This window comes from Petromyzon marinus, chromosome 41, assembly GCF_048934315.1.
Source record: "Petromyzon marinus isolate PM22_M1 ecotype Great Lakes invasive population chromosome 41, UKy_Petmar_22M1.pri1.0, whole genome shotgun sequence".
Taxonomy (NCBI): Eukaryota; Metazoa; Chordata; class Hyperoartia; order Petromyzontiformes; family Petromyzontidae; genus Petromyzon; species Petromyzon marinus.
In genome coordinates, this window is record NC_133707.1 from 4,242,627 (window position 1) to 4,267,402 (window position 24,776).

A 24,776-nucleotide genomic window follows, 5' to 3' on the forward strand; every position below is an offset into this window, starting at 1 on the left:
CAATCACATTAATGTCTCCAGCTACGACCAGGACTACCCCAACCCCTATCACTACCCCTATCACTACCCCAACCCCTATCACTACCCCAACCCCTATCACTACCCCAACCCCTATCACTACCCCAACCCCTATCACTACCCCAACCCCTATCACTACCCCAACCCCTATCACTACCCCAACCCCTATCACTACCCCAACCCCTATCACTACTCCAACTCCTATTCCCACCCCAACCCCTATCACTACCCCAACCCCTATCACTACCCCAACCCCCATTACTACCCCAACCCCTATCACTACCCCAACCCCTATAACTACCCCAACCACTATCACTACCCAACCCCTATCACTACCCAACCCCTATCGCTACCCCAACCCCCATCACTACCCCAACCCCTATCGCTACCCCAACCCCTATCACTACCCCTATCACTACCCCAACCCCTATCACTACCCCAACCCCCATCACTACCCCAACCCCTATCACTACCCCAACCCCTATCACTACCCCAACCCCTATCACTACCCCAACCCCTATCACTACCCCAACCACTATCACTACCCCACCCCATATCACTACACCAACCCCTATCACTACCCCAACCCCTATCACTAACCCAACCCCTATCACTACCCCAACCCCTATCACTACCTCAACTCCTATCACTACTCCAACCCCTATCACTACCCCAACCCCTATCACTACCCCAACCCCTATCACTACCCCAACCCCTATCACTACCCAACCCCTATCACTACCCAACCCCTATCACTACCCCAACCACTATCACTACCCCAACCCCTATCACTACCCCAACCCCTATCACTACCCAACCCATATCACTACCCAACCCCTATCACTACCCCAACCACTATCACTACCCCAACCACTATCACTACCCCAACCCCTATGGCTTCCCCAAACCCTATCGCTACCCCAACCCCTATCGCTACCCCAACCCCTATCACTACCCCAACCCCTATCACTACCCCAACCACTATCACTACCCAACCCCTATCACTACCCAACCCCTATCACTACCCCAACCACTATCACTACCCCAACCCCTATCACTACCCCAACCCCTATCACTACCCAACCCATATCACTACCCAACCCCTATCACTACCCCAACCACTATCACTACCCCAACCACTATCACTACCCCAACCCCTATGGCTTCCCCAAACCCTATCGCTACCCCAACCCCTATCGCTACCCCAACCCCTATCACTACCCCAACCCCTATCACTACCCCAACTCCTATCACTACCCCAACCCCTATCACTACCCCAATCCCTATCACTACCCAACCCCTATCACTACCCCAACCACTATCACTACCCCAACCCCTATGGCTTCCCCAAACCCTATCGCTACCCCAACCCCTATCGCTACCCCAACCCCTATCACTACCCCAACCCCTATCACTACCCCAACCACTATCACTACCCCAACCACTCGTTAACCACTCCCGCCTGCCCTCCTGTGAACATAACTGCACCACCACCACCACCACCTTTATTTTAACCACTATTTTCTTACATACTATTTGTATAATTGTTGCATGAAGCGCATTGCATTAAGGCGCTATCTAAATCTGGATAAGTTCAGGTCCATTCCGCCTTCTTAAACATGAGAGGTCACCCAGCCAGCGGCAGAGCGGATGATTCGCAAGCACGAGGTTGCGCGTTCCAAATCCTCATGGCTTGAAAAGGTGACTCAGCGCATCAATCCCTCCGGGGTCCAATTTTAAAACACGAGAATCGCTTTGCGGGGATGAAAAGTGCGTTTCCTATTTAGAGTCTCCGCCCCCGGCCTTAGGAACGTGGAATTTCCACCACTAGCCCAGGGCTGTAAGCGGTGGCCACATGAGCATCTACTCAATGCTCATTTGAACAGAAAAAAGCACTCGATATGTCCCGTGTTTATTTTGTACTAAAGGTGGAAGCCATACGCACGTGTGCCTATCCATTCATTCGCGAGGGGGGCGTGGGGCTTCACGTGTAGGATAATTATAAAGTAACCTCGCGGAACTCATTCACAAATCCTGATCCATTCATTCACGGCGAGGTTCATTGAGAGCAGACTCCAGCCGCGGGCTCATTCACAATGCGGCTCATTGACTCAGAGGCGGCCTTGGGCGAGCCGGGGGGGGGGGGTCACGTAAAAGATCCCCCGTATAGCCTTAACAGACTGTTGGGGCAAGTGCTGTTAGCGAGTAGCACCTATGAAGGCCGGAACGGCACACGGGGGGGGGGGGGGGGGGTGGATGGCCAGCACCACGCCCGGCCGCCTTTGTTTCCCCAGTGGCGATGTGTACTCATCGCATCAGCTAATCATTTGAGGCCGAGTCGACCTAGAGGAGGCCCAGAACCGCTTCAGAACATCATCCACTGGTGTTGGCCGTGAGCGGGAATCGAACTCGGTTTCGCGGGTGGTAGTGCAGCGCGCCAACCGCTGCACCACCGCTCGCCCCTCCACGACTCCACCACGATGGCCGTGGCTCGTGGCTCCACGCGGCGCTGGCGGGGGCCAGGGGCGACCCCACGCGGCCAGACTTGGCAGCCGTGTCCGAGGCCCCCTCGCACTCCAGAAGTTGTTTTTGTTCTCCACCAGGACACGCGATTAATCGGTATTTTGTGTTGTCATTTTTCTTGCCGTGAACAATGGCCCGTGACGTAACAGAGGGCGGGTGGTGGACGCGCGTTCGCCGTTTATTGCAGTGGTTCGAAGCCAGCGGCCGCCCTGATTATTACCGTCGGCGTAATAATCCATGCAGGTGACGCGAATGAGAGGGCCCGAATTGGGTAAATGAGAAAATGACACCGCAAATTACTCAATTGGGATCACACGCGAAGATACAAAAACAGCAGCAATCTCCGCCCCCCTATTGGCAGAGCCATGGCCCAGGTCGCCCCACCGTACCTCCGCTCTCAATATCTCTACACCTCACCGATCCCCCCCCTCTCCTTGCGCACAATCCACCGTTTCCCTACTTGCCCCGTTGCACTGGAACAAACTTCCCTCTCCACGTCAAGCAACGAGCGCCCTCCCTGTCGAGTTTCCGCTCCTCCCTCAACACCCTCGCCTCTTCTCCCTGGCCCATCCTTCCCTCCTCCATCCAGTTCCGGATAATCCGAGTAGCACAAGACGCTACACGTGTAGTAGCTACGGGCCCCGCACTTTCAAGGGCCCCCCGCGCTAAATGCTTTCAAGCTATCAATTCCGGTTCAGTGATTCTGCACTTGCTCTATTACTATAGTACTATACCGTCTTCAACTTTTATGAACGACTGGGTGTTTAAGGTTAGGGATTTGTCGTATTATCTGGCTGTATAGCAAATAAAAAAATACAATTATTTTACTATGCAAGTAAAAAAATTGCTTTAATATTTGTATATTTAGGGCCCCTTTATAACATATGCTACAGGCCCTGCACTAGCTTCATCCGGCACTGCCCCCATCCCGAGGTACCCACCGTAATTCCCGTACCCACTAACCTAACCTCCCCACGCCCATCCATATTCACCGCATCAACCTTTAGCTACCCTCATTGTACCACTCATAACCCTTGTAATGCGCCTTGGATAAAGGTGCTATATATAAAAAATATAAATGGGACCTCCTCTATCCTGGTCTCGTTAAACAACGCGAACTTGAACTTGCCCATAACATCTGGCGCCTGTTCACGCACGCCTGATGTGACACCGCATGTGGAAACCGGTCCCAAGTTTTGCTTGCACTGCACCAATGCGGACTGAAATGGTGCACTCTCAAAGGCCGTCTTTAAAGGGGCAGGCACGTGAAGCAGATGTATTGTCTGCTTACTTATCCAGAAACTAAGGTTGTGAAACACGAACCGCTGTAAACAGGCAAACCGTTTTCAGAACCATACTCTTTGGTTCTTTCGGTAAAGTCACGTCGGTATAAAATAAAATAAATCACGTTTCGGGCACAAAACAAGCGTGACTTTACCAAAAGAACCCAAGAGTATGGATTCCTGCAGTCACGAAAGCTTCAAATCAAGATCGTTTTCAGAACCGTTTATCGCCTCCGAAAGTCGAGAAATCGGCAACCGATTCCAGTGGAAACCTAGTGACGAACGCGAATGTATTTTTTACCTTGAATTAATTTGATTTAATTAAGAGCTGATACTTTGTTGACCCACAAAAATTAAACATTTTCGTGACCAATCTAAAGACCCATTGAGCTGCTTGGGTTCCACCCAAGGCGCGTTCCTTTTCCTGTGCAGAGCGCCACCACTGAAGTCTGGGGTAGGTTTGCCACCTGCCCTGTATTTCCCAGGATTGTCTTCTTCTTGAGGGTAGGTCGCCGTTTATCCCGGAAAATCTGTCATAAGTTTCCCTGGGACGCTATCACCGCCCCCCCCCCCACCCGGTGTTTTTTTGTTGGTCAGTTGCTCAATAATCATGCGGCACTTCAAGAGCCAACGCCATCGGAGGGTAATTCTCCTCTGTCCTGGCATTGCCAGATTCTCCTCTTTGCGCGCGATTGCTGGCAATGCGTTCAGGAGCGAGATGCTAATGTCTGGGTCTGCTGGCCAAGACGAGAGGGGCTTCGGGAGGCAAGGGTGAGTTCGCGTGGATTTTGCCGTCCCTCCTCCGGTGAAAGAGCGCAAGACCACAGTGAATTTTCGGAATACGGTCCCTCGCTTGTGGAAATTCGATTTTGGGAAGATGGGTTTGAGGAGTTTGGAGATGGACTGTGGAGAGATTGCGCAAGTGTGAGCGATGGATGTGGATTTTTATAGATTGATTCTGGGGAAAAAAAAATACCACAGGGCAGAGCGCGCGAGGCCGACGCCAGCTCGCACAGGAAGTCCCGAGTGATATTTCATCTCTCCGCACCGCACCACTTTGGCAGTGGGCTCTGCGCTAAGGAGCGTAGATCTCTCCGCGGTCCGGACCCCGGGCCCTCGCCAAGGACGACGGAGATGGACCCGGGTGCAGTTCCAAGTGGGCCCTGGCTGAATTTCACTGCCAGATATTTACCGGGTCAGCCTAACCCCACCCCCCCCCCCCCCGACAGCAAAGCATCACGCGTCACAACGCACGCAGAGCCGGTTACTAGTTTTCGCTTCGGTTGCGCGGCCGGTGGGCGGCATTTGAACTGTTGGCGTCGAAGTTGGCCGGCGATGGCAGCGGGCGGCTCCAGGAGCAGCAGGGTTCGGGCCTCTCTTCCAGCTTGTCCGCGGGCTTTACGTAAGAAATAAAAAGCCACTGCGCGTTACGAAAACATATCGATGGCGTTTTGCTCTGTGTCCCGCCCACGCATTACGCAATATACTTGTGAATGTCTGTTGTTATCATAAGAGTATCTGAATTGCCGCCAGCGAATGATCGAAGCGGGCAGCGGTGTGCTCTGTGCGAGATGTAGACTCGCACAGAGACCACAGATTTACATAAACACGCATACACTTCCAATACAAGGGGAAGTCTCGTCAGCGATGTGTATGCAGGACGTTTACGAGACAGCTGTTGGATCGGTGGATCCAACAACTTGTCTCGAAATTGCTCGCTCACGCCACTGCTGGAGGCAGGTTCCTCCACAACAGCAAACGCGACGGTATGTTGGCCTACTCTTCCATGTTGACCAGACGTGTTGGAAGACGTGGGCCTACCCACACGTTAACCCGCCACACGCGACCTGCCGATTCATCTGCGACGAACCCATTTACGCTGCTGGGCGGGGGACGGAGAGGCAGCGGCTCGGCATCTCGGACGTTTGAGCCGAATGATCGTTTTATCCAACGCCGGCTGCAACCCGAAGGTCACGACCTCAAATTAAACCTCGCACCACAAATGAGGAGACGTGCGTGGGACGAGACGCCCGCCGGCTCGCCGAGCACGGCGTGTACGCCCCGGACGACGCTGTACGTCGCATCGAGGCCCGGCGGGGCGAAGCAAACTGCACTAAACGAGGTAAGGAACAACATCGAGTGGTGGTGGGGGTGTGACGCGATACCAGGAAGAATTTGTTTTTTTTATCTTACCAAGTAAGGCCAACTGAGCTTTGTAGCGCTTTGCAGAAGAGACTCGGCCACAAATGATAGCTCATCAAAAGTGGATTATCACGTGTAAATGTATCGCAGCCAAATACTCTAAATGCGTGATGTTGATGTGTGTGAAGGGAAAAAATCGGACTCGGAGAATAATCCACGCGATCATGGGGAGAACATGCAAACTCCAAATATAAAGCAGCAGGCGTCAGGGTTGGGATGGAACCCACGACCTCCTGTATACCAGGCGAGGTAGTTAACATCTCATAGCCACCGTGGCCCCCAAAGAAGAATGACGACGCCTACAGAGCCTTCTTGCTGTGTACTCTCCAAGAGTTTCGGGACATTTTTTTAGTTGCAAGATGTATGTGTGTGGTGTTATTATATTGCGGATATATCTCGAGTGCGATGCGCTACACACGGCGGCTACTTTACTTTCTCAATCAGGAACGATAGCGTTTGCGAGTTGTTTCTCTGTCCACGGGGGTGGGCAGAGTGGATGTGACGCGCCGTGGCTGTGACGATGGAGATGCGGGTGGTGCCAGCGTAAACAGAGGGGGTATTGCCCCGCATTGACGATCCGCATTGGAACGAGCGTACAAAACATCAGCCACATTTATTAAAAACACCACTTTCATTTTAGCCCATTTTACCGCTGCCAATTTATTTAATTATTTTTAAATTCCAATATAATATTTTTTTCCTTCTCATAACCTTCCTTGCCTTTAAAACGCATATTATTCAGAGCACGAGATTGATTTCTGACAAGCTGAACGTTCGCACAGATCGACACGCAACAATAGTTTAACGGAGATAACAGACTTTGTACACGGGGGTTCTTCTAAGACATCACACGGCAGGCGAAGGCTGACACGACCCAGAATGTGCAAATAAATCGGTCGGGACAACTCCGCTGGTCCCTTGAAACGACGTGCACGCCGTGCGGCATTGCGGTGCCGCCGAATCACCGAGGCGTCACGCTGGGCGCACGACGCCCTGGCGCGTCTACAGTAGCATGGCAACGCATAGTCACGCACGGCCACTTTAGGGATGTGCAACAAAACCCCTTGAAACCGTTTCAGAGCCAAAGCATTTAACGGAATTAAAATCGCCGCTGGCTGCCAAGTTGATAAGTCACACGAGCAGAACGATGGGCCAACGTTGGCTCAACGTTGGCCCGACGTTCCGCGTTAACTGGGTAGCAGAGGGGGGAGGAAGCATTCGCAGAGCCGACTGCACGTCCGGCGACGCCAGCGATTTCCACGCTCCCCCGGCGCTTTCTAAGCCCACACTATCGAGCACGGAGGAGGGGGGGACGGCATCCACGTTACGCTCCGCTGGCACGAAACGCAAAGGCGGCGCGAGAGAGAGAAGCGTCTGCCTGGCACTGCCCCCCGCACCGCTCGCCCGATTGCTCCCCAGTAAACACGGGACATTGGGCCCAATGTCCCGTGTTTTTATGGGTCCCCCCTCCCGAGCCTCGCCCCCGCCTACTCCCGACCGCCGCGGATTTTATTCGAGCTTCTTGTCTTTCTGCGCCGTCTTGCCCGAGTAGTGCTCCTTGTACTGCGAGTCGGTGCCCAGCAGCCGGTCCCACCACGTGAAGGTGGAGGCGTAGTTGCCCACGAAGTTCATGTGGTGGAAGTCGTGGAAGCGAGCACCAGCGTAGAAGGGGATCATGTGCAGGGGGTTGAGCGGGATCTCGTAGCCGCTGCCACAGGGGGATGGGAGAGCAAGCGACAGGGACCCACGGTTACAAGCACAGCAATAATAATAATACTACTCGGTGAGGAGTCGTGTTGATGGAGGAGCCGCCGCCCTCTGCGACGCACGTGGCGTGGCAGGGCACTTCTCACGAGATAAGAGACTTACATCGCATCGAAACACATTCAAACTAAACTATTGTTTATTTTACCAGGTATGGCCCACTAAGGTGTATACGCTCTTTTTCAGAAGGGACCTGGCCACAAATGATAGCTCAACGAAGTGGCTTATCATGTGGACATTTATAGCAGCCAAATACTCGAAACGCATGCGTCTAAATGTGGAGGGAATAACCGGAGGACCCGGAGATAAATACACGCAACCACAGGGAGAATGTACCAACTCCGATATACAACAGCTATTAGGGTCTGGATCGAACCCACGATCTCCTGCATACCAGGCAAGGTAGTTAACATCTGGCCACCGTGGTGCCCTGAACATCACCCCCAGCTGCAGCTGTCCCCGTGTGGCACGAGGTGACTCGGCACCTGGCCTGAAAACTGCCCATCAGTCTGGTAATAGGGGGCGATGGCTGCTAGTGTATGCGTGCGTGTAATACCACTTGAATTCTTTGGGTTTTTCTTTTCAAAAGTGGTAAATTTGTACATACGTAGAACTTCAGTCGCACCATACGTAGCCAACCGTGCTCATTGGAGGTGCGGATTTTGGAACCATGGACTGCGAAGCAGATGGTGCGTAGTACCGTTTTGGAAAATGCACCCGCAGGATTAACTAGGGAGGCCACGGGGCTCGAACCGCAAACGAATGGCAAACGCACAATCAAGACAGGTATCCAGCAAAAGCAGCGGCAAAGTCGGTCAAGGAAAACCGAGACAAATTTGGCCGAGCATTCTCCCCGCTTATTATTTCGGCAAAATAATACACGGAGCCAGCTGGTGCTCGCTGCTGGCGAGCCCCCGTAGTACCCTGGCGCAAGCTCGTGGAGCCCACGCCAGCTGGACCGACAGCCACTGATCGTGGAGCAGGCCCTGACGCCCGGCATCCAGGCCTACCAACAATAACAGTAAATATTTCGAATTTCACTCTCGGTGAGAGAGTGAGGATGATTGAGAGATGCGTGTGAAACTGCAGAGAATTGAGTAAGGCAGCCTCTTGAGCCGGCGCCAATGATTGCCCAAGCTCTGTGGTTTTATATTGGTATATTTCGACAAAGCCATTACTTAGTGCTTTATACACGTGGTATGGAAACCGGAGTACCCTGAGAAAACCCGCACGTCCCAAGTGAGGGGTAACACTCAATCCCTGTACAGATGGAACAGATTGTAATACACCCACTTATTGTACTGCCACCATACCCTGGGCAAGCCAGGCGATGGCAGCCTCAATATCCCGAGGTCTAGGCAGGGAAGTTTTTACAAATCTGTGTGTGATCCACCAATTCTCACTGCCGCCGCAGCGCTGCACGACAGGCCATGTGCAGCAGCAGCGCCCAGCAATCCCATCACTCCCGATTCATTCATTCACCGTGTGTCATCGCCCACGGCCCGCTCTCGGTGTGTGCGTGCTCACCGTAATTACTGACAGTGTTTGTATTCTGCCACAAGCTGACATGAATTCTAGATTTAAAGCTTTCGTGACTGCAAGGATCCATACTCTTTGGTTCTATTCGGTAAAGTCACGTAGGCTGTCAAAGAGAGTAAGCTGACATGAGCATATACATTCCTCCTAGTCCTGCAATTACCCCAGCCGAACGCGTGATCTCGTGTGTGTATGTTCTGTATGTGCCTTGTGTCTGTGTGTTGTATGTGCGTTGTGTGCATTGTGTTTTCCAGCTCTCCGAGTGAGCTTCATTCCCTCATCGTGTGACGCTGGGACGCTGGGCTGGCCCCGCAAGGCTTGGCCACGCAAAAGGAAAAATGGAAAAAAAAGTTCCGAAGAGAGCGGAGAGCGAGCAGGCGGGCGGGTGTGCACAGCAGGGCGAGTTTATTTGTGTGCGCAAATGAAATTCACAAACGGCCGAGTCGGAGCCAAGCACTAGGGCACGGCCTGCGGATGCAGGTGTGCGTACGTCTGCGCGTTAATTTGTGCATGCACGTGCGTCTATGCATATTGTGCTTAGGTCTACGCTGTACGTCTGCACGTACACGTGCGCCTCTCTGTGCGTACATCTGTCTGCACGGTACGTCTGTGCGCGTGGTGTCTCGTATGCGTGTGTGCGTGTGTGCGTGTGTGCGTGTGTGCGTGTGTGCGTGTGTGCGTGTGTGCGTGTGTGCGTGTACGCGCGAACCTGTGCACGTCAATGGTCTCCAGGAGGCGGAACGTGACCCAGGCCCAGAGCAGCACCAGGTGGTTGCAGAAGATCATGATGCCGATGAAGAAGCCCATGCCCAAGATGACCGTCTCGGCCGGGTGGGCGTACTCTGCCTGCATCCCGAAGGGGGACTGCACGGCGACACACAGGCGGACACACGCGTGGGGTTAAGGCTAGGGATAGAGACGGGTCAGCGATGCAGAGTTAGTTAGGAATGGGGCAGAGACACGGGGTTAAGTGCAGCACCACGGGGTAGGGATGCGGGGTTAGGGGTAGGGATGGTGTCTCCTGATTCTCACTGAGGCTGTCACACAGGAGGGACTGTTGACTCACGCCTGAAATTTGGCGATTTGGACGAGATGGTTGGGAGATCACGTCAAGACTTGTGAAACACCAAAAGCCATTGGGGCTGTTAAGTGGCTGTAAACATTCAGTGCAGCAAGTGGGCTTGTGAACCCATTAAGTGTAAGTTATCCCCTCGCGTGTGTGGATTTTCTGTGGGCAACCCGATCCTCCTCCCACATGGAATACCAACATTCCTTTAAAAGTAATTGGCCAACCCCCCCCCACAGCACAGGACACCTGAAATGTAGTCTTGAGACTCGGCGAGGTCTTTTCTGGGTTAAATTACATAACTCGCATGCCATAACTGGGTCTCGCGCGAAAAGCGACTCAAGCCCTTCACCCAGCAAAGCCTCGGCAAGTCTCAACACCATTATTCAGGAGGATTCCTGGACTACTCTGGGATGTCTGAACAATAGCCCATTACCACACCGAGCGATGAAAATTCAGTTACGAAACAACAACAAAAAACCCGTCCACCCAAACGAGCTTACAGCAAACCACGCTGACGCAAGTAATCGCCCGATGACCCTCGCAAGACCTGCTCTGCTCAAGCGGCGACGCTCGACCTGCCACCAGATAAGGTTTCTCAAGGTCGCGCAATAAACGAGGCCACGCTGGTGGCACTGCGCAGTGACCTAACCCAAGCGCGTATCTATGTGACCACCTCTCTCAGTCAAAGCCGTGGCAATGACCCCACAATCTCATGCTCTCGCTCACTCTGCTGAGTCGCTGCGATTCGAATGACTTTGCTAGTTCGAGGTAAAGGTGCAGCCCTGCAAATGCCCGCTCATGCCACTGCTGGCGGAAGGGCCTCAACTTGTAGAGCGAGCTTGTAGGGGTGTAATTGGTCTACTCTTCCATGCCGACCGAGCGTTTTGGAATAGGTGGGGTTACCCACATTTTACCCCACCGCACACAATCTGCCGATCGACTTAACTGCAGTGAACCCATCTACACTACTGCTGGGTGGACAGAGGCGGTGGTGAGAGGGAGGATTTTAGAAACCTGCCCGCCATTGTTTCAGCTACTGTGCCCAGAGAAGGAATAGAACCGCTGATGGTCAGTGTACTGACCATCACGCAATGGCAGCACGCAAACGGATAGTACCAGACCAGACTGATACAAATACACCGAGCCTTGCTGCTCCCTAGTTAACTTCGGCATTGTGGACCCACAGCAAAGGACTGCACTACGGCTCCCAACACCACACACACACACACAGCAAAAAACACACACACATAGGATGATACAAGGTTAACACACACAGCACACCACACATACACTACAGACACACGTAGGACAAACATATCACTCAAACACAGTGGGCAAACACCGAGTTCTTGGATGGCAACCAAGCTCCGGAATTCCCGCGTTATGCATTCCCCTCGTGTGAGGACTCATTCGCTTTCCCAGCAGCAGCAGCAGCAGCAGCAGACGCTGCCCAGTGTCGGTCAGCTAGACAACGCTCAGTGAACACGAGTGCAATTCAATATGCCCACACGTTTTACACACACCAAGGACAAAAGTCCCACTTACAGCCTTTTCAAAGTTGCCGGGGCAAGTGCTGTTGAGCGAGCGCCTTTGAAGGCCGGCACGGCGCACGAGGGGGTTGGTGTGGCCGGCACCACGCCTGGCCGCCGTTGTCTCCCCAGTGGCGGTGTTTACACACCGCGTATAACGACGATCGCAGTGAGCGGGAATTAAATGTGGATCCCCACGCCGGGTTTGCAGCGCGGTGTGCCAACCGCTACACTAGCACTCCCCACAAATACAAAGATCCCCCGTGAAGCCTTAACAGACTGTTGAGGCAAGTGCTGTCAGCAAGCACCTATGAAGGCCAGCACGGTACACGAGGGGGTAGGTGGCTAGCAACCAAGCACGTACACACAAAAACACACGTAAGTGCCAAGCAGGCTGGTAATGTCTGGGGTGTGGCTGTCTGTGCGTGGGGGGAGGTAGCCCTCACCTGGAACTGGTGGTGAACCTTGTGGATGTACTTGTAGATGCTCTTGTGGTGCAGCAGGCGGTGCAGGAAGTAGTGCCACGTGTCTTCCACCACCGCGCAGCCCAGGCACTGGGCAATCACCACGTGCCTGTACAACGACACGCACATGGGCGGCAGGGTGGCACAGTGACATAACTCGTGCCTCACAGCAACAAGTGACTGAGATCAACTCCCGACTCGGGCACCCTTCTGCGTCGAGTTTGTAAGTTCTCCTCGTTTTCTCCGGGTTCTCTGGTTTCATGTCATAGCTAAATGATCATACAATGTAAACATCCCAATGCTTAAAACTTGACCCGCAAATTACTCAAAGCGGATCACACAGAGCAGTAACATCGGCACCTTGCTGGACCCCCTCCTTTGAGTTATGTCACGTAAACAATATTATTCTGCCTTTTTTACACAGGAAAGCCTTGCTCTGGGTCTCAAAACGTATTTTCAGGAGGACCCTGCCTGGTTTTTGTTGTTGGGCGAGAAGATTGCTACGAGTCCTCCAAACAAGTAAATAGCGGTGTAATTTTTTTCACCCCACAGAATTGGATTGTTACCCCAGTACACAGTGGCTAGATCTTGTGAATTATTTTAATGACCACTTGTGAAGTAGATTACACGTAGTATTTTATTGTTAATTCACCTTGCAGTAATAACCAGGGCGGCCTGCCAGGTCTCAACTGCAAACGTCTGCAACAAGCGGCAAACACGCCACCACTGGGGCATGTCGCCGCCGAGTTTGTGCATTGACAATTTAACGATCGGAGGCTCGGTGAACCACAGAGGAGCGGGAAGGCAGCTAGAATGGGATGGCAACAATTGCCCAACTTACGTGGTCCTATATTGGGATGTTTGGGGAAAAAAAAAACTCCATTAATCAGTGTTCATTCATATGAATCATTGGTGCGGTGAAGTGCTTCGTAAGCTAAATTTCTGCAGAAATAATAAACGATAATTACGATTTTTTGTTTTAAGTTGACATTGAGGATGAGGTAAAGCCAAGACCTATCGGTGACAAGAAACACCATCAGCAGCAACGTGGATCTGAGAGTGCTGGGCAGGTCACACGGGACACAAAGTACCGCCAACTCTACTTGGGTGCAACAGAAGTGGGCGATGAGCTCCAGAGTTTAGCTCCTACGGGGTTGTCAGGGACGAGCAAAAACCGCTTTGTTCAGCAAGAGTTGGCAAGGACACGCAGCCAAGGTGGTGACAAGAAGGATGGTAACTCTCTCAAGTCTGTCGAAGGACGGACGGACGGGCAAGTTATCCGAGAGCCATGACCATAGCTGCGCTGGTAGCAGGGACAGAGGGGAGGCAGCGAAGCGATGACATGAGAGGCGAGAGGCAGACAGTGCTGCAGCATGAGCAAAGTTAACATCCTAGAGGGAGCGGCTTAGGTTTGGAGACGATTCGGCACATATGTACAGGTGTCTTGAGATGGATGCAGGGTGTTTCGTAGATATTGTTGGGGAAAAAAAAGATGGTGCTGGGTGGGACACATGCAGGATGAGGGAGGGCCGATTGCCGAGACAGCCATTGGAGCAGTCTCCGAGTCTGGAGACCACAGGGAAGCCATAAGAGAAGATGGTGGGAGACCGTTAGGGCAGATCAATGCGTCTCTGTGCGAGTCAACAGGTTCCTGTATGACCATGTAGGTTTCTATTTGAGTCTATATGGCAGAAGATGGTGGGAGACTTCTTGGGGCAGTTCTTGGAGGTTGCTGCGTTTCTACGGTGCAGCAGCTGTGGGATTCTGGCGGAGGGGAGAGAGCGTTGGCAATGAGATGCGGAGGCGTCATCGCCGGCTTTGGCCGGGATGACGTCTTGATTTTCATCTGGAGTTACTACCCTTTAAGGGGAAGCAGTGCCCCCTACTGGAACACTGCATCCCTCCCTCCCCCAACAACCCCTGTGTTGAAGGAGCGAGAAGCGCGTGTGGCAAGGCACGACACGCACCAGCGCGGCATGGCGTCCCACTCGTAGGGGATGCTGAAGAACTCTGTGAAGTAGTAGGTCCCGCAGATCATCGGCAGCTGGATGAAGAAGTGGTTGAAGAGCAGCGTCTTGAAGCACTTCCACTGCTTCTCCATGGTCTCCGGTTTGTCCTGCGGGCGAGACGGCACGTGTCACACCTCTCCGCATGGCCACGCTCGTTTAAATGAGACGCATGCGTTTCTTCACCCCTCCCCCCCCGTGCTCGGTAATGAACTCTGAACAATGATCACGATCACTGCTGCTGCAGACAGAGTATGTATGATGAACTTTTTAAGCACCGTACGTAGCCAAACCGAGCTCATCAGAGGTGCGTATCTCGGGGTGGAGCACCCAGTTGCTCTAGCTCACTGCACTGGAGAGAATTCAGAGTGATGAAGTCAGGTTGATTAATGATCCGGCACTCACCTGATTCACTCCGGTCACCTGCTCACCGGTGGCGAGTCAACCTTCTATCGTTTTGACCACGGTTACTGTCCCCTTGAACTTCGCTCGCCGATTCCTCCGATCATGCCGAGGACTCGCGGTCTACCAGGTTTTTGTCTCTTTCAACGAACTCGCCCCAAACACCTACTCTCGCCCACCACACTGGCGGTTACATCTCGTTATTTCTGCTGGAAATCTAATATTATTCATCATCACCAGCCATGGTTTATCCACTACTGGACGCAGGCCACCCCATGGCGTCTCCATCACACGCAGTTACCGAGATGTCGCAACCCATCTTCCTGCATAGCACTCTATACTATCTATATATGCATGCACTATTTGGCTGGCATTTCGATGAATTGTCACCGAATTCAGGAATCGATTCTTTTCTATCATGTTTTTTTTCTTCCCATATACTTTGTATTGTTTTATATTTGGTCTGGTTTGTACTTTTCCACACACCATTCTTCAACACCCAAAGTGATTTCCTGCTCAAATGAACCTCTTCTGATTTACAACCATGAGCCAACGTTGGACATTCTACGTTGCTATGGCAGGAGGCAAGTCTATCCATTAGGACAACAACTTGAATTCCCTTCACACAAAAGTGGGGCCCCCCGATTTTATCGACCCCGGAGTTATGATGGGCCAAGTAAAACCCGAACATGAGCATATCAGCTGTCACAATATTTACGTAAACCTGACAATCAATGACCGCTTCACATTCCTAGTGATATTATCGCATGTGCAATTGGTGATTAGACTAATTTTAGAAAAATGAATTGAGGCGATTAATTGACAATTGTTAAAGTAATCAGATATGAAAAAAAAACAATCAATCGATAATGTATGTTGAACTCCTATCGCACCGTACGTAGCCAACTGTGCCAATCGGAGGTGCGGTTAAACATTTCATATACTGCATGTGGCTGGGAGGGGTCACGTAAACCATACGGTACCTGCCAACCCATACGGTTTACCCGTATTCTTGTACACGGAAATTGATTTCAGGTCCATACAGCCGTACATCCGTTTCAATCCGGGCAAAACAACAACAAAAAAGCATGTTTGTCTATTTGTGTGTTTCTCCCTTGTGATGGGACTTTGTAGGATGAACGTTGAGATTTATCATGACTAATCAAGTCTGAATTGGTCTGTTATAATGTAGGCACTGATAAGGGGTTGACAGGTATGAAATTGATGTTACCCCGAGTTTAAGAATTACGAATATATGCAGCGGCCTTAAAACTATAATCAATGGCAAGACCGCATTCTTACACGGGTGAAACGGTGGCGCAGTGGTTATAGGGGCCGTCCATAAATGACGTCACGCGATTTTGGACCCCCCCCTCGTCACACGGCGTCACAAAAAGTCAGACCCCCCCCCTCAAATGACGTCACAAAGCTCTGCCCCCACCCCCCCGAAACCATATTTCCATTTTGAAATTAAAACATGCTTCAAATCGCTTTAAACTATTGTCATTGTAGTGCGCATTTAATGTGGCGCTGCGCTCTGATGTAGGAGAAAACATTTATTTAAAAAGTCTATTTAACCAAGTAGAACGTGTTGTCTATATTTATTTAAAGTTGCGCATTTTGATGTGACGTCACATTTCTCAACCCCCCCTCCCCCCGGTGCTTGACGTCATATATGGACGGCCCCTTAAGAGCCTTTTAAAACCGGGGGGGGAGGGGGGGGGTAATTAATTGTCAATCATATCTGGGTAAGATGCAATGCGACTCCACGTGTGGGACCGTTAGGCAATCGTGCTGACTGATGATCCAGGAAACTCGACCGATGATGATTCACTTCAGTCACCAATTCGCCGGCAGTTCCAGCCGCCTCCGTAATCGCTTTACACCGATTTGGAATTCCCTCCCCATCGATCTTAGAGAGCCGTACCGAATTTTTTAAAACACAACAACGCTATGTTAAAATGTCCAAGGCGCCGTTAGTTTATTCCGTTAATCGAACGCAACCCATGTGATTCACCATGGCATCGAATCTAATCTATTTTTTTACGTGTTACCAGGTAAAGAAGCGACCTAGCCATCACAAATGATAGCTCCAGAGATTGGCTTACCATCATCATCATCGTGTGGACATTTATAGCAGCTCTGCACTCTAAACGGCGCGCTATCGATTGTAGATGTGGTGGGTGGGGAAACGCGGTGCGATAGAGAGACACGTAAACTCCAAATATATAGTAGACGGTCAGGGTAGGGATCGAACCCACAACCTCCTGCATACCAGGCGAGGTAGTTAACGTCTCATAGCCACTGTGATGATGATGAGAGAGACACGCAAACTCCAAATATACAGCAGCAGGCGTCAGGGTCGGGATCGAACCCACAACCTCCTGCATACCAGGCGAGGTAGTTAACATCTCAGCCACCCCGTGATGATGATGATGAGAAACACCGCAAACTCCAAATATACAGCAGCAGGCGTCGGGGTCGGGATCGAACCCATGACCTCCTGCATACCAGGCGAGGTAGTTAACATCTCGTAGCCACCGTGGTGATGATGATGAGAGAGAGACACGCAAACTCCAAATATACAGCAGCAGGCGTCAGGGTCGGGATCGAACCCACGACCTCCTGTATACCAGGCGAGGTAGTTAACATCTCATAGCCACCGTGATGATGATGAGAGAGAGACACGTAAACTCTAAATATACAGCAGCAGGCGTCAGGGTCGGGATCGAACCCACGAACCTCCTGTACACCAGGCGAGGTAGTTAACATCTCATAGCCACCGTGATGATGATGATGAGAGAGAGACACGTAAACTCTAAATATACAGCAGCAAGCGTCAGGGTCGGGATCGAACCCACGAACCTCCTGTACACCAGGTGAGGTAGTTAACATCTCATAGCCACGGCGGCATGGGGTGCAGAGAGTGGTTAACCGCTCATCTCACCGCCTGGATCTTGTACTTCTTCATGGCCGGGATGAACTGGAAGATGAAGCCGGGCAGGCAGAAGGAGAAGTAGACCAACTCGTGGACCAGCAGCGACCCCCACGTCGCCACCTGGAACTTGGTGAACCGCTCCAGCATGTGGCTCCAGACCATTCGCATGGGCGTCTGCAGCGGATTCTCGGGCAGCAACGAGTCCACGTACTGCACGGCGAGCGACGCGGACGCGATGATGCTGCTGTAGTTGTTGGCCTCCATGCTTCTTTTTTTTGTTTGTTTCCGGACGCTTCGATTGTCCGACGGTTTAACACCCTGAACCAGCAAACACCCCGGGGCCTCCTCCTTCCCTCACAACTTGCGGGCCACCCGCCCCCCCGCTCGTTCTACGCTTGCTACCTACTGTCAACGGCGGCTAATGCCAAGGGACACCCCCCCACAACCACCCACCCGCGCCTTTTATAGCGAGTCGGGTTTCCCCAGGCCACGCCTATCGCGTGACGTCACGCAGGCTCACGCGAAGGCGAGCTCGGTGCTCATTGGCTGGCGCGGTCGTGCGACTCGCCTTGCAGGGCCGCGCGCTGCCCCCGCTGCCAATGGGGTTGCGAGCGCGCGTGGTCACGTGGGCGTTGCTACCAGCCCGTCTCCCCCCCCCCCCGCGGGTTGTGAGGGAGGGGGTACCTTAGCAACCGGCCTCGTCAGCCATTCGTGGTTGCGTCACACTAAATTAAATAAACAATTACAGGGCCTCCTCTACTTACGAACGCGGTAGGTTCCAGAGGTTTGTTCGTACTTAAATCTCAACTTTGCGTGTACACTAAACACGAGGAATGGCTTTAAGAGTTGTATAATCTGCTGTAGATGTAGATGCCACTGGTTCTTCACATTCTGTATATGTGGATGCCACTGGTTCTGCAAATGTAGATGCCACTGGTTCTTCATGTTTTGTAGATGCCACTGGTTCTTTATGTTCTGCAAATGTAGATGCCACTAGTTCTTCATGTTCTGTAGATGCCACTGGTTCTTCATGTTCTGTAGATGTAGATGCCACTGGTTCTCCACGTTCTGCAGATGTAGATGCCACTGGTTCTTCATGTTCTGCAAATGTAGATGCCACTGGTTCTTCACGTTCTGTAGATGCCACTGGTTCTTTATGTTCTGCAAATGTAGATGCCACTGGTTCTTCATGTTCTGTAGATGCCACTGGTTCTTTATGTTCTGTAGATGTAGATGCCACTGGTTCTTCATGTTCTGTAGATGCCACTGGTTCTTCATGTTCTGTAGATGCCACTTGTTCTCCACGTTCTGCAGATGTAGATGCCACTGGTTCTTCATGTTCTGCAAATGTAGATGCCACTGGTTCTTCACGTTCTGTAGATGCCACTGGTTCTTTATGTTCTGCAAATCTAGATGCCACTGGTTCTTCATGTTCTGTAGATGCCACTGGTTCTTTATGTTCTGCAAATGTAGATGCCACTGGTTCTTAATGTTCTGTAGATGCCACTGGTTCTTCGTGTTCTGTAGATGCCACTGGTTCTCCACGTTCTGCAGATGTAGATGCCACTGGTTCTTCACGTCCTGCAGATGTAGATGCCACTGGTTATCCACGTTCTGCAGATGTAGATGCCACTGGTTCTTCATGTTCTGCAAATCTAGATGCCACTGGTTCTTCACGTCCTGCAGATGTAGATGCCACTGGTTCTCCACGTTCTGCAGATGTAGATGCCACTGGTTCTTCATGTTCTGCAAATGTAGATGCCACTGGTTCGTCATGTTCTGTAGATGCCACTGGTTCTTTATGTTCTGCAAATGTAGATGCCACTGGTTATTCATGTTCTGTAGATGCCACTGGTTCTTCATGTTCTGCAGATGTAGATGCCACTGCTTCTTCATATTCTGTAGATGCCACTGGTTCTTCACGTTCTGCATATGAAGATGCCACTAGTTCTTCATGTTCTGCATATGTAGATGCAACTGGTTCTTCATGTTCTGCAAATGTAGATGCCACTTGTTCTTCATATTCTGTAGATGCCACTGGTTCTTCATGTTCTGTAGATGCCACCACCGCCATCTATTGCGTGGCGGTTGAACTTATGACTCTCGGTCCCGAACAGGCAACTGGACATACGGTCAGGTTTGTACGTATCTCTAAAAGTTCGTAAGTCAAATGTTCGTAAGTAGATGAGTCCCCGTACTTATTTTACCCAGCAGCATTTATACATAGTTTACAGTGGACAAGTCATATCAATTTATGCTGTAACCTATCAGTCATACATCACGTCACTTCAGTAATGCTGCTTCTGCGTTGGTACAACCACAATACCACTGCGTTTTAAAATATATAATGGACGTTTTGGGCGAAGGCCCTTCATGCTATGACCGACGTTGCCAGAAACGTCGAATAAAGTTGACTTTCTTATTTTAAACAGTGTTACTGCGTACAAGTCATTTCAACACCATTACCTCCCAGTATTTCCACAGAGTAATATCCCTTAATTACCATAACCAACCGGTATTACAACATGAATTAAATACTTATGGTGATTAGCCAGTATAACTGCATGTCATTTCAATAAATGCCACACAAATGAGTGCGACGTAACAACACTCCTTATTTGGTTGAAAACATCTTAACACGTAGAGGATGGCAAAGCTTAGGCAATTGGTTGATATTGTAGGCCCGAGTGCCCGGCTTGCTGCTGCTTTCCTTATCGTCTGTAATTCCTCCTCGTGCCTATTCAGTCGTCCTCTCTCCGAGTTACAAGTTGACATCGCCAGTATTAAGCACACCATCACCAAGAGCCATGATCAATCCACCGTTGGGTGAAGACGTCTAAGCTGCTGCCACCTCTTCATTATATTGCAATGCAAAACATCCATTAGCTGCACGTGAACTGATTTCGTCGTTCCACTCTGAGACGACTTCCATTCTTCGGTTGCCACACCGTTTGAATCATTGACCATCTCAAGCCCACGCACTTAATACTGTAGGTGATGTCAATAATCTGCGTAAGTTATCTAAGGCATGGGTGCCTCTTTGTGTCTTTCATTACAACCATGCATCTCTCCAAAAGGAGTCCAAACTGCTCTCGTCTGCTTTTTTTATTTCATGTTTGATTTTGTCTGCCTTGAAACGCTGGTTCAAGGTGCACATACAGTACACGAAACAAATACATGGAAATAACGAATACCTTTAACGATATCGCCCAGTAAACAACGTTGGGCCAACGTTGGGTCAGCCGTTCTAACCACATGCCAACGTTGGTCCAACGTTGGCATATTTACTGGGAAGGAACCTTGGGCATTTACGTGAAGCCCAACTGGAGGATACACCCCAGCTTGTCAAAGGCATCTCTGGTTGTAGCCAAAACCAAGGTACATCATTAAAATGAACACAAAGATGCCGGGGCCGGCCTAGGACACGCTGCTGGCGGGATGATGTCGCTCGGCTTGCCTGGGAACGCCTGGGAATTCCTCCAGGAAGAGCTAGAGTCTGTGTATAGTAGTGTATAGCGTAGTCGTGTATAGTGTAGTAGTGTATAGCGTAGTAGTGTATAGTAGTGTATAGTGTAGTAGTGTATAGCAGTGTATAGCGTAGTCGTGTATAGTGTAGTAGTGTATAGCGTAGTAGTGTATAGTAGTGTATAGCGTAGCAGTGTATAGCGTCGTAGTGTATAGTAGTGTATAGCGTAGTCGTGTATAGCGTAGTCGTGTATAGTGTAGTAGTGTATAGCGTAGTAGTGTATAGTAGTGTATAGCGTAGTAGTGTATAGCGTCGTAGTGTATAGTAGTGTATAGTGTAGTAGTGTATAGTGTAGTAGTGTATAGTGTATAATAGTGTATAGTGTATAATAGTGTAGTAGTGTATACTAGTGTATAGTGTAGTAGTGTATAGTGTAGTAGTGTATAATAGTGTAGTCGTGTATAGTAGTGTATACTAGTGTATAGTGTAGTAATGTCTCGTAGTATATAGTGTAGTAGTATATAGTGTAGTAATGTATAATAGTGTAGTAGTGTATAATAGTGTAGTAGTGTATAGTAGTGCATAGTGTGGTAGTGTATACTAGTATATAGTGTAGTAGTGTATAGTAGTGTATAGTGTAGTAATGTTTAGTAGTGTATAGTGTATAATAGTGTGGTAATGTATACTAGTATATAGTGTAGTAGTGTATCGTAGTGTATAGTGTATATTAATGTAGAGCTTGAGTCTGTCGCCAGACAAAGGGAGGACTGGACCGCCCTACCCAACACGCTGCCACCGCGACCCTCACCGGGTCAAGCAGATCCATAAAACGAACGAACGAACGATGAGAAACGAATACATATATAGGGCAGCAGGTAATTGATTTCAGGCTACCTCTTAAAGCAACGTATGCAAATTCCTAGAGGATCAACTTAATTAATTGGATGTCACCACGTTAAATAAAACAATTTCTAGCTTACAGATGGATAATGATTTAAATTAATTTGATGCTACAGAAGAGCGAGGAAGCGGATACTTTGGCACGAGTCAAGTCTATTCTTATGCCGAGAAAAACAAGTTTAAACAAGTCCGCATGCAATTCTCCACCGATTTAATGACGATAGCTCGTGCTAAATAAACAATTCCAGCTCACGAAGCAACCAGGAGATTCGCCCTCCCGTGGAGTCACGGCAAATTGCACAGAAACCCACGACAGTAAAGTTTGCAAGGTTGGGGAAAAGTGTCGAGTGCCGGATTAAGCTCGTGCGGGACCTCTAGCATATGTTACAAAGGGGCCCTAAAAACACACATAAATATTAAAACAGAACATTTTTACTTGCACAGTAAAGTAATTGTATTTTTGCATTTGCTATACAGCCAGATAATACGACAAATCGCTAACCTTAAACACCCAGTCGTTCATAAATGTTGAAGGCGGTATAGTACTATAGTAATAGAGCAAGTGCAGAATCACTGAACCGGAATTGAAAGCTTGAAAGTGCGGGGCTCGTAGCATTGTGTAGCTACTTTTTCTGCGAGGATAATCAAGCATTAAAGCTTTCGTGACTGCATAAAATTACTCATTGGTTCTTTCGGTGAAGTCACGTATGTAGAAATACAATGAAATTATATTAAAACAAAACAATCACGACGTTTCAATCACAACACAAGTGATCTTCATCAGGTGTCAAGAACAAATCATGGAGGTAAATACAACAAGGAGATGAGAGACGAGAATTCAACAAACCTAAGAAACATTATGTGAAGCACAACCAATCCGGCCAACAACACAGTTAGACACTTCCTGGCGGACCACGAATTTCAGAAGAGTGTTAAATTTCGTGTTCAACTTCTGGATTGCACTTACCAGCATAGAGTGAACAAATACGAGGTACAAAGTCATCAGAAATACATATACAGGCCCACCAAGAGGCAAGGAGGGAGGAAAGACGGACATAGAAGCAAGGAGAGAGAGATAGGGGGCTGGAGGGATGAACCATGATTTGTTCTTGACACCTGATGAAGATCACTTGTGTTGTGATTGAAACGTCGTGATTGTTTTGTTTTAATATAATTTCATTGTATTTCTACATACGTGACTTTACCGAAAGAACCAATGAGTGATAATCAAGCACTTAAAGTGTCACACCCTCGTGTGACGCTGGACGGGAGGTTAACGGACGGGGCTTGGTGACGTCACAGGCATCACACTTTTTAAAGGACCCCCCCCCCCTCGCCTCGTATAATGGTCACATGAAAATTACTCGATTGTAGGCGAGCCTGAAAATCTGCGCCGCGCCTCTGATTGTCTATTAATAGTTACCAGATTTCACGCACAATTTGGACCAAAGGCATTTATAATGAAACCGCTGCCCCAAAGTTTGAGAAACCACCTCAGTTGCGTCTGCATTCAGCCATCTCCGTCATTTAAACCGACTCTGTTCAAATCACTAAAGTTTAAGTGGGAATGCAGAGGCGTAGTGGCTTACACGAAAAGTTACAAACGGTTTAATGAGTTATCAAGTTTTACTAACCATTTTATAAATGTCCTATGTGTGCCCTCCACCTGCTGTATGGACATCATCGAGACGACAGTTGAATTCGTCCCAAACGCCTCTCTTCTCACGTTTTCCTCTGAGGTGCGTGGTCGCCCTGTGCTCTATTCCCCTTACATAAACAGCTTCCTCAAATTGTCGGCACCAACGACGAATGCTCTTTGACAGTGGCGGATCAATGCCAAGACGCCGTTGAAACGCACGCTGCACTGCAATTACGGATTCAGTCTTGCTGAGCTGCAGAACGCAAAACGCCCCTTGTGTTTGCGGGGGTCACCGTCTTGACAATGACTGAGGCTAGGGGCTGTTTGTGCGCTGGGAGAGGCATCTAGCGGTAATCATTTTACCTACGTGACTTTACCGAGTATGAATCCTTGCAGTCACGAAAGCTTCAAATCTAGAATCATTTGAAACTCTATGCCCCGCCCTCTCTATGCCCCGCCCTCTCAAGTGGTAAGAGTTTCATTCATGGGCGGTTCGTGGTTGCAGAGATATAGCGATGTCAAATCGGATCTATCGTTTTGAAACACCCTGTATATTCCGCGGCTCCTCTTGCCTGGGCACATCATTTAGCTTAAGGGTGCTCCGTATCAGTCGACCGAAGGGGGTGGGGAGGCCCAGGACCGGTTCAGGTGATAATTGCCACTGGTGTTGGTGGCCCATGAGCGGGATTCGAATTCGGGGGCGCCGTCTGCGTCGTGAATCGCGGCTAGCACCGCCGCTCTCTTTTTTTTCTCTCCTGGCGAGAGACTCCTATTGCCAAACACTCCAGTTACAGTCGATATTCTTGGTTCTTTCGGTAAAGTCACGGAGATAGAAAATAAAAAAATAAGATTGAAAATAAAATGAAAGCAAACAAATCCACGACATTTCGATCGCGACACAAGCGATCGAAACGTCGTGGGTTTATTTTAATTTTATTTTCAATTTTATTTTATTATTTTTATTTTCTATCTACGTGACAATTGAAGGAACCGAGAATATGAATTCCTGCAGTCACGAAAGTTTTCAGTCAAAATTT

General features: G+C 49.9%; 1 protein-coding gene across 1 annotated transcript; it reads right to left on the minus strand.

Moving 5' to 3' along the window:
- Positions 1 to 6,620: 6,620 nt before the first annotated feature.
- MSMO1 (methylsterol monooxygenase 1) lies at positions 6,621 to 18,180 on the minus strand. Its single transcript, XM_032969289.2, has 5 exons — positions 17,744 to 18,180; positions 14,356 to 14,504; positions 12,371 to 12,497; positions 10,036 to 10,190; positions 6,621 to 7,734 (listed from the first exon to the last, which is right to left on the minus strand). Exons 1-5 carry the CDS (start codon positions 17,996 to 17,998, stop codon positions 7,536 to 7,538), a joined length of 885 nt encoding a protein of 294 aa, XP_032825180.1. The 5' UTR covers positions 17,999 to 18,180; the 3' UTR covers positions 6,621 to 7,535.
- Between the last annotated feature and the right edge of the window lie 6,596 nt (positions 18,181 to 24,776).